At 42.3% G+C, this 10826-nt stretch overlaps 1 protein-coding gene across 1 annotated transcript; it reads right to left on the reverse strand.

Annotated features, from left to right (window-relative positions):
* Positions 1-2094: 2094 nt before the first annotated feature.
* On the reverse strand, positions 2095-5176 carry SAT1 (spermidine/spermine N1-acetyltransferase 1). The gene is made up of 6 exons (XM_005700998.3): positions 4910-5176; positions 4627-4678; positions 4455-4538; positions 2878-2979; positions 2744-2784; positions 2095-2617 (listed from the first exon to the last, which is right to left on the reverse strand). Exons 1-6 carry the CDS (start codon positions 4973-4975, stop codon positions 2447-2449), a joined length of 516 nt encoding a protein of 171 aa, XP_005701055.1. The 5' UTR covers positions 4976-5176; the 3' UTR covers positions 2095-2446.
* Positions 5177-10826: the final 5650 nt, after the last annotated feature.

Here is a 10826-nt window from a genome sequence, read left to right on the forward strand (position 1 = left end):
TTCAAGGAGCAGAGATGAGTCATCATTCTAGCCCCTGCTGGGGACTCAGTACTGTGTAGAGTGGGTATGAGGCCTTAGATTTCTTCCAAATCGTTGATTGTGCATTTCTGTGAAAAAGACTCTACTTTCTTTCCTAGAAAGGCTGCCTGGTGAAATCTACACAGCTGATGACTTTGGGCTCTGGTTTGGACCGTGACAGACCATCCCTCTACTATTGACCCTATAACCAGGTTGGTGGCTGGATGTCTTCTGAGCCTATGTGTGGACAGACCCAGCCACTTCCTGTTTTAGCTGTATCAAGAATTACAATTTTATTCTTTTAAGGGAGATACTAAACTTAGCAAATAAGAGTTATTTTCTTAAACTACGCAGAGAAAACCAGAAAATATTCTTACGTAAGAACTGGCAAGTTCTTAGGCCTGAAATACTATTCTTCCCAAATGATATTAGGCATAACATATTAGTAAAATAGTACTTTTAAAGTTATCTTTACAGAAGTCTTGTTTACCTGGAGTCTCTCCCCGAACCCTGCCACTTTTTCAGGTTTTTGTTTTTCATTCCCTTTGATTTCCCTGGAACATGCTTTCTTACTTGCCTGGTGATTTCAAGGTTTGCCGATTTGTTTTTAGTTGTTTTTAAACAGGTGTCTTTGTAATGAGAGTTGAATATTCAGTGGGCTGATGCTGTGGTGTTTCAGTTTCTATGTTTTAAACTTAAGGGACGTCTTTAAAGTGGACACAAAAACTTCATTAAAGCTTTCATGGTGACAACACTGGGCCTTTAGGGCTAAGCTCTAAGAAGGATGAGAAAACAAAGAGTTACATTGTAACTCCCTTGGTTAATCTAATTTATTCACATATTTAACCACAGTCAGCATGTAGTTGTTTTCCTCAAAGAGGCCCACTTTCCAAAACACAATTTTCAAAATGTCTTTCCCCACAAAGCTCCTTGTGTTTCATTAACCCTTTTTATGCTTGCCAGCATTTCTCTCCTATAGTTATTTGCCAGCCTAGCAGGACCCTGGTTGAAAATTGACTCGAATCCTGTTTTCATGACATACTCTCTAAGCTACCAATTAATCCCAAGGCTCTCCTGTTAAATACAGTACAGGACCCTACTTGTGTATATGGCTGCCTTCTAATTTAGGAAGCCACAAAATACTGAAACCAAGGCATGCAGGCCAAAATCCTCCTTTGAGTGAGAAGCCCAGTATTTATTTCCTGGAGAACACAGAAAGAAGATACTGAGTACTGCTTTTCAGTTATCTGATGAATTCTTTTGGAAAAGATTCATCTTGGAAATCAGTACATTGATTATTAACTAACATTGTGGGAATTAGTGGCTTTAGGAATTTAGGTCAGTGTCATGAGTAATAAAAAGGAGTTCACCTATCTGTCTCCTCCTCAGCCCTCTTTTGGAGTTTGATTTTCAGTCCTGGAGAAAGGTCTTAGCTACTTCTTCCCCCATCCCCAGTGGCTTTAACCACCCCTGCGGTTTCTCTGCACAAATGTCCATGGTGTTAACACAGTTCCAGAAACTTGTTCTCCAAATAGGATGGTGATTTCCCTGACTGTACCTGTGTCCAACTCCAGCCTTTTAGTTTACCACGTTCCTGTAAAAATGTGGAATTTTTATTCCTGCCTGACTAGCAAAGTGATCTACTTTCCCTTCAGCCTAGTGTTTTGTGTGGGATGAGGTTGTTGTGAGCAAGATGTTTTTTCCTCCCAATTTCCAGTGTTTCAGAATCCCATTCCCACCTCTTTTACTGGTGTAACAAATGGGCTTTTTTACTGGGGGGCCTGAGTTTGTAAGCTCTTGAAAATTCTGTTGGGTTAAGTGTACAGTGTCATCAATAGAAGGTCATATTTTATATGTTGCTACATAAAAAACCTTGGGATTCAACTGGCTTCTTTCTAGACATTGGGAATACAGGCACAACACAGCTCCTGACCATCAGACACTTTAGACTGGATTAAAAATTCTTTGAAAAAAATTGTAAGGTTATCATGTTTCTTGGCCATGTTTACTTTGTACTCAACAGCAAGAAAAATGACTATGAAATAAAGGATCAGTAAAAATGCTTATACCAGAGAATTAAATCAAAGGGGACTTTATTAAAAAAAAAGAATCAAAACAGAAACTCTAAGTACCAGTGTGTACATTGTACACATTTAAATGACTCACAAGAATGAAGTTTTTTTCATAGACATTATCACACTACCTGTTGTTTATCAAAAGATGTTAATAGAGAAATCGGTCTCCAATCTGTATACAAGATTGCCATCTTAAACAGAACTTATTTCAAACATGCAACAACGCCACTGGTAATAAAGCTTTGGAATGGGTGCTCATTCTATTATTTCACTACAAAGAGAAGAGAAAGCAAGATAAGTTGAGAAATTACTCTAAATAGAATGGAAGCTGTCATTCTCTACACCAGCACTCCTCACTCCTCTGCTGCCATTTTTAGCAAGTACTCCTTGTCGATCTTGAAGAGTCTCCATCCCTCTTCGCTGGATAGATCAGAGGCACCTCTTCTTTTGTAGAAGTTGATAGATGGTTCATTCCACTCTGCCACCAAGAAGTGCATGCTGCTGCAGCGACACTTCATTGCAACCTGTTACACGGGAGAGGAAAATGAACTCAGTGACAGTGCACCTGCTTTCCAAGACCCAATTTCAATTCAGTCCTTCAAATAATCCAATAACCCTTGCAAATTTGGAAATCAAACACCAAGACATACCTGGCTTAGCTTCTTCAGAATTTCTGAGCCTATGCCAAAGCCTAAAAGAACGAGAAGTGCCATTTTAAAAAGTCATTTTAAGGGCTTCAAGCCCCGATTTCTCTTTAGAGCAGCCCCCCTGAACTCAACCATACCTCTATAATCGCTCATCACAAAGAAGTCCTCAAGATACAACAGTTTGCCAATCCATGGATCATAGGTAAAATAGTACATGGCAAAACCAACAATGCTGTGTCCTGTAATAAGAGTATCACATGACTTATGGATGAAAAACAATCTGTCAAGGTTGTAGGTGCAAAATCAGAAGCCTATCATAAGTTTAAAAAAATATACATGCATGTATTATAAAAATAAGTAGCCATTGGACCGGACTATCTTCTGACTTTTAGGCTAGTGCAATCCAGGTCACTGTTGGATGATCTCACTGTTCTTAGAACGTTTTCACAAAAAGCACACGTTAGAGCTAGCCGAACCCAGGCTAAAACCATGGACTGGCCACTTGGCAATCTGTTGGATCTCACCCTCAGGAAGTGAGAATGCTTTCATTACTTGCCAGAGTGAAAGTGCTATGGTCTTAAACTAAACACACACATTATTCACATCCTATTGATATACTGGTATGTTGACTTGGGAATAAGTCAGGTTTACACGGCAGTTCAGAATAGTAAGTATTTGTAGTTTAGAAACCCTGCTTCCTTAAGGTCAGGACATAAGGCCGAAACAGTAAGGTTTAATTTCAGAACTTGCCTTCCAATTCACACATTTTCAATTTACTTTCCCCAGTGTTTAAGTCGGAAGAAACAGAGGTACTCAGGTATGATGTAACATCCACATACCTCTGGAAAGTACCTCATCCCTTATGTATTTTGCTCATTTTTTTTCTAGCAGGAGGAAATGACCTCAGAACAACAACAAAAAAAACCCTTAATCACCCCCCAACCGGGCGCATCAACTTCCCCATTTGGCTTTGTCTTTTGGCCATTCAACAATGACCAGGAAGAAAAACAACAACAAAGAAAAAAAAAAGAAAAATAAAAGGAAAAAAGCATCCGACTTCTTCTTAATAGGTGTCTGTAATTCCAATTGGAGGCATAAGTTTCAAATTAAACTTTCTAGCCATCTTATAGTCCTTCCCAAATAGGAAGCGAGTACATTGGAGCTTCTGATCTACCGTGTTTTAAGTGTGTGATAATAGGGCCTTACCTCATTTATCATGATCATCTACTTTATTGTGTAAAGGATCTTTTAGTTACCTCCCCGCCCATCCATGTACACGGAAGGGCCATGTACATGGCGAAGCTAGAGACTGTAACCTGAAGATTGGGACAAATTAAAGAAAAAAATGTAATTTAACACAGATACAAAAAAGGTTACGTTAGGGTCAAACAAGAACCATTTATGAAACTGAATTTACAACAAATGACTTTATACCTAACTTTTCCGGGTCTCCACCGCATTCTGATACTTACATAAACAGCTCAAACTCTTCCGGGTCTCCACAGCACTGATACTTAAAGAGCTCTTTCGACCCGCCCTATTATCAAGTGCAGCACATTTTTTTTTCAGTACTTTGAACACTGGCTGGCTATTATTTCTGGCCAATTTCTCAGTTAAGTAACTTCAGCCTGTGTTGTCAGTGCTTCTACAGAGCGGACTCTACGTCTTACACAACACTCGGTCTCTTCGGCTTCTAGAAGGACAGGGCGATTACCTTCCGGAGTCAGGTGCTCCTTGGGCACTTCTGCAACTAAGCAGTGGTAGAAGGGGTGCTCTCCGAAACCGTCTTCTAGCAGATCTGCAAGAAGGGGAAGCAGAGACAGTGTTGGAGTCGGTGACGGTCGTCCCCCAGACGCTCGTCCCTTGCCCTGCCACTGATGCGTTACCTTTTTCAGTTAACATTACTTGCTCTTCCATGTATTCGTATTTAGCCAATTCCTGGGTTAAGGCACATAAGAAAAAGGAAAAAGGAAGAGAAGCAGAAAATTAAGTGAGGCCCCGGCCCGGACAGCTCGGGGGAAGGGGGTGGGCGGGGCGGGGATTGGTTCCGAGTTTCGCCCGGAGCGGCGCCGCCTGGCCGGGGCTGTGGGTAGGCGGGCGGAGAAAAGGGGACCTGCGGGGTACAAGGACCCCAACTCCGCCTCGGGAGGAGCCCGAGCTTCCCGCTACCTTGATCAGCCGCAGGATGTCACTGCAGTCGGCAGCGGTGGCCGGGCGGATCACGAATTTAGCCATTTTCGTCTTTTGCTTTTCTTCCCTTTGCGGACCAGGCCCCTGTACTTGAACAGTAGGAGGAGGTGGTTCCTCATTCGTCTCCCGGGAGCGTCCTCTTCCCAGTCAGGATGGCACCATGACCTGGCGAACCTCGGCGAACAACGTAAGACAAGCAGCTCTCTGCAACTGGAGCCGCGCGCGTTCCTGCCGCCGGGCTCTCTGCTTTTTAGCCTGAAGAAGCCCCTCCCCAGGACGTGAGGCGGAGGCGCCTCGTCCAATGAGGTCGCGACCGCCCCCTCTTCCGGGCCGCCTCCCTCTTTTCCGGGCCCCTGTGTGAACCTGGCCGGCGCGGGCGGGGCGCGGGCGGCGAGGCGCTAGGCTGAGCTCTCTAGCGGCGCCCTCTCGTGGCACGTGGTGGAGGCTTCCCGAAAGTCCGACCGCCCAGCCTAGGCGTCCCCTAAGTGACCTTTGCAAAAGGAAGAGAGAGGTTCCCCTTTGGGCCCTGGACCAATGACTTGACAATTTCTTCTCTGGAGACACCTGGCTTTGAGCGGCGAGGGGATGAGAGGTTTAGAGTAGCGGCTCGCATAGGGTGGTCTGGGCGGCCCTGTGGGTTCCAAGATCATTTCAGAACTAGCTAGCTTCATAGCAATAATAGGGTTTCATTTGCCTTTCTTAGTTTCGCTGGAATTTTCCAGAGAACTGATGTATGATGACGTCATTGCTCTCATGACTAAAGGAATGTGTGCTTGCATGTTCTTGTGTTTTCTAGAATTTCCCAAGGTAAGCTATTTGGCTTCCTCAATAATTCTTTCCCCCTCTGCTGGCAATTTTTAGAGTTAACAGAATATTTTCTTTCTTACTTTTTTCGTTTTCATTTTTTTCTTAAAATCTCTGGCTTTCCTATGAAAACACTTTCCTTTTGCCTGAGGTACACTCCTTCTGACTTGCATTTAGTGAGGGTCCGCTCTTATAACATTTTCTGTTTTGCTTGTCTAAATATGTCTTTCAGTTATCCTAAAGTTCTTGGAGGATTTATTTCACTGTGAACGAATTTGAGGTTGGAAGTTCTTTTCTCTCAGCATATTGATGACATCTATCTTCTGGCTTCCATTGCTGTTTAAAGTTGTTATATTCCCTCCTTGTTCATTCCCTGCGCTTCTTCTCCCCTCCTTTAAAACTTTTTCTTTTGAAGTAATTACAAATTCACAGGATGTATGATGACATCCTTGCTTTGGTGACTAAAGGAAGGTGTGTTTGTATGTTCTCATGTTTTCTAGAATTTTCAAAGGTTAGCTTTTAGAATTTGTCAATAATTTTTAAATGTCTTGAGAGGAGAATGTCCGAGAACAGTTGGATTAGATTATAGCTCTTCCTGGGTTTATACCCACTGGAGCAAGTACTCCATCCTTTTGCAGATAGAGGTTTTTATTTACAAACCACCTTCCCAGACAGGCCTTCTGAGGGCCCTGCTTTGACTAACCAGCCTGGGTTCCTGACTGAGTCAGAGCGAAAGCATAAAAGGAGCCTGCAGTGTTTTCAGTCTGTAGGTTGGATTATCACCAAATGACCCCTCCCCCAACATTCAACATAACTCTGCCTCCGCTCGCAATATCCTGTAGGCAGAAAAGAAAGCAAAAGCAGCTCCCCTTCCCACCCTCTGGGGCTATCATGCCTAGTGAGTCATTGTGAGAGTTTATGGAATGTTTCTCAAACATCTTTAAAAATAGCATTGATTCTCATCTGCCTAAGCCACTTTAGGTAGTGTTTCCTGACACTATTGCACTTGGGATGACCATACATAAGCCCTTCCTTCCTCTGCTTTGTTTTGTGTTGTGGGAAGACCCAGGAGAGCTTGTTACGGAATTAGTACTAACAGTAAGTTAGAACTCTGTGACTAAGCATTAATAATAACTGCCTCCTTGAAGCAAAAACAAGGCCGTTTTCAATGTGGTCTGCTTAGTCTTTTAGAATAATGGTTGTTTGTCATTAAAACACACAATATATGTTTTTCTATTTATTCTGCTTTTCCGGTTTCAGTTTCATGTTTTTATGCTTCACTTTGCCATTATGACAATAAGAGCCCATTCCGAAAAACAGGTGGCTAGAAAAAGCTCATTTATTGTGTTTTTTGCACGAGCTTAGAACCCTAAGAAATGTGGATTTTCTTTATGAGTCAAGTTAGGTTTTGAAGAATCTAAGCTACTCCATTTTGTTAACAGAAAAACTCCATTTTGTAAGGTTCCGGGAAAAGAGCCTTTGGAAATCCAAGAGCCTTTGGAAATCCCCTGACCTCACCCCACCGCCCACAAGCCAATAGGACCCCAGACCAAAATCTCCTGACTTAACGCTCAGGAACTTGTGGTCTACCTAGACAATAGGGACCAATCAAGAACCAACACACAACCCTTCGAAAGAAAGTGACCGATCAGATGTTCCCCTACCTAGAAATCCTTTTTTCCATGTATACTCCCTATATAAGCAATGTAATCCAAGACCCGGGGCTCCTCCCTATAGTCGCTGCGTCGGTATCGGTGGGAGCCCCAGCTCGAGCTTGGTAATAAAAACTCTCTTGCTTTTGCATCGGATATCGGCTCCCTGGTGGTCATTGGGAGATTTCACGACTTGGGCATAACAGTTTCTCCATTGTCAGGAATAGATAGATGCCATGAGTGACCAACAGTACCTGCTCCTGATAGTGGAATTTAAATTTAAAACTGCATAGAAAGAGGTTAACTGCCTAGCATTTGGAAAACTTTTATTTGGTTAATGAGTCAACAAATCAACAACTATTTATTGACTCTTATGCTAGGTACTTGGGGGTTTATAATAAAGTAGGTCTAAGTTTTGAAAGAACCCCTCAGGACATACAGTTTACTTTAGAGATATATTTGTAGTTTACTACAATCAGACTCCCTGATGGCTCAGAGGTTAAAGTGTCTGCCTCCAATGCGGGAGACCTGGGTCGGGAAGGTCCCCTGGAGAAGGAAATGGCAACCCACTCCAGTATTCTTGCCTGGAGAATCCCATGGACGGAGGAGCCTGGTGGGCTACAGTCCACAGGGTTGCAAAAAGTCAGGCAAGACTGAGAGACTTCACTTTCACTTTAGGCTCAGAGGGTAAAGGGTCTGCCTACAATGTGGGAGACCCAGGTTCAATCTCTGGGTCGGGAAGATACCCTGGAGAAGGAAATGGCAACCCACTCCAGTACTCTTGCCTGGACAATCCCATGGACTGAGAAGCCTGGTAGGCTACAGTCCACGGGGTTGCAAAGAGTTGGACACGACTGAGGGACTTCACTTACTTACTTACAACCAGATTTAATCTTTATCAGAAATATAATTCCTATAACTGAAGAGGTCTGAGCAGGAGAAGAGTTGCAGGAAAGGAAACGGCCAGGGACATCATGGATGTTTTACAGTCATTGTCTCATTTGATATCAGCTGTCTTGTGAAATAGCTAATGTTAGCTCCATCTTTGCAACAAAGGAAACCAGAGGCTCAGAGGGCTACAAAACTGCCACAGCTAGGAAATGGTAGAACTAGCAAAGAAGGAATTCTGTTGATTTCCATGCCAAAGTGAAGCTGTCCAATTTGCTCTATTAAACTATTATGGAAGGTGTCATAGTTTTTTTTTCTGTTTATAAAAATAATGCATATTGATTAGGAAAATTGGAGAAGTGCAGAAATAGAAAAAGTTAATAATAATTCCAATTAGTAGGCTGACTTCCTTCTAGTCTTTTCTATGTACATACACAGGTAGGGCTGATACTAAGTTGGTATGTACAGTGTAGTGAATTAAAATGGCCACAGACTCATCGAAGCTCTTCCCATCAAGAGGTGGAGTCTGTTTCCCCACTCCTTGAATTTGGACTGGCTTTGTGACTTGCCTTGACCAATAAAATACAGTAAAAGTGGTAGTGTACAACTTCTAAGCAAGACCTCAAGAAATCATAAAGCTTCTGCTCACGCTCTCTTGGATTGCTGCTGCTGCCATATGAGGAAGCTTGAGCTAGCCTCCTTGAGGATGAAAGATCTCATGCATATGTAAGGCCAGATACATAAGTGACACCATCTTGGACCATTTAGTCCCAGTTGAGCTGTCAAGTGATTGTAGCTACACAAGTGACCCTAGGTAAGACCAGTAGAAAAACCTCCTTGCTGCTCCCAGCCCATGTTATCAACCCACAGAATCATGAGTCAATAGAATGCTTGTTTTAAGCCACTACACTTCAGGGTTTTTTGTTACACAGCAAAAACTTACTGAACTCAGATGGCCATTTGGGTTGTTTACTTCTGACTTCCATTCTGATTGGTTGCAGCGTCCATTCTGACAGGTCTGTGCTTGCTTGTATTTGCTTAAAAATATTTAAAAAATAACCTGTGTGGGTTATGCCTATGTAATAAAAAGTTGGAATCATGTATCTATAATGCCTCTCCTGCCGAATAGTGTAGTAGCTTCTTATCTACTGGGCTTCCCTGGTGGCTCAGACAGTAAAAGTGTCTGCCTGCAACGTGGGAGACCTGGGTTCAATCCCTAGGTCGGGAAGATCCCTTGGAGAAGGAAATGGCAACCCACTCCAGTACTCTTGCCTGGAAAATTCCATGGATTGAGAAACCTGGTTGGCTGCAGTCCATGGGGTTGCAAAGAGTCAGACACGACTGAGCAACTTCACTTTCACTTTCTTATCTACTACAGATTTGTCCTTACACACTCCCCATCTGTGTGATTACGTCACTACATAACCTTGTTAAGTCACTGTTTCTTCATCTGTAATGAGAAAATATTAATAGTATCCTTCATATGGTAATTATTGTAAGGATTAAGCAAAGTAATACATATGAAGTACCCAGTGGGAATTCCCTGGTGGTCCAGTGGTTAGGACTCTGCACTCTCACTGCCAAGGACCTGGTGTTCAGTCCTTGGTTGGGGGACTAAGATGCCACAAATAGTGTGGTGTGCGTGCCCCCACCCCACGAAAAAGAAGTACCCAGCATCGCACCTGGTATAATTGCCAGCATTATTACTATCAATAGTATAAAGTATTTTTCTGTGTCAGTGAGTGTATTTAAATTAAATATATATAGTGACTCCCTAGAGTTGCATTGTGTGCAATTTATTATACCATTCTATTGTTGAAGACTCAGGTGTTTTTCCAGTGATAAATAATATTTTGATAAACATCTTTTTATCCAAGCTTTAGCCCAGCTTTCTGATCGTTATCTTACGTAGGTTCCCAAAAGTGAAATTACTAGGTAAGCAGAGATGTAATTTTGTTGGTCTGGAGCCAGAGAAACACTCTAAAACTTCAGGTCCTCAGTACCTGAAAGTGTAATTTGAGATGACTCTCCAGATGTGCTCATTCTAGACTGAATTATCTAAATTTTGGTAACTTGTCTGTGTTCCACAGGTTGTAATAGATGTTTCTCAGAGGATGTTTTTCTTGCTACATAACACAGGTGGGTGATAATCTGAGAATGATCAATGAATAAATACAACCACCTCTAAGAAAGCATCTTGTTTGGGGCCAGAATTTTTTTTTTTCAGATTTATTTTTTATTGATATGTAGTTGAATTACTGGCCAAGATACCTTCCTTTCTTTTCTTTACCTTACCTTTCATTTTGAGAAATTACAATTTAGGACATGGAAAGCTCTTCCATCTTTGGGAGTAAACCATGAAAAGTGTAAGACTTCTCTTTGTAAACATAAAGTATTATATGACTTTAGGCCGCAGTTGAAAGAGCCTGGTCAGTAATAAGCGAGGTATTAACCAGGCCTCTTGTTTGCAAGTGAACTTACCCCATTCTAACTGGCTTAGGCAAAAGGAGAATTCACTGCTCATTGCAAGAAGCACAGGTATGACAGGAACC

This window comes from Capra hircus, assembly GCF_001704415.2.
Source record: "Capra hircus breed San Clemente chromosome X unlocalized genomic scaffold, ASM170441v1, whole genome shotgun sequence".
NCBI lineage: Eukaryota > Metazoa > Chordata > Mammalia > Artiodactyla > Bovidae > Capra > Capra hircus.

Coding starts and splice junctions, on each gene's coding strand:
- SAT1 (XM_005700998.3), bottom strand. CDS start 4,975: ATGGCTAAATTCGTGATCCGCCCGGCCACCGCTGCCGACTGCAGTGAC. Junction 2,980..4,454: donor GGAGCACCTGACTCCGGAAG/GTAATCGCCCTG, acceptor CTCTTATTACAG/GACACAGCATTGTTGGTTTT. Junction 2,785..2,877: donor TGTGATGAGCGATTATAGAG/GTATGGTTGAGT, acceptor TCGTTCTTTTAG/GCTTTGGCATAGGCTCAGAA.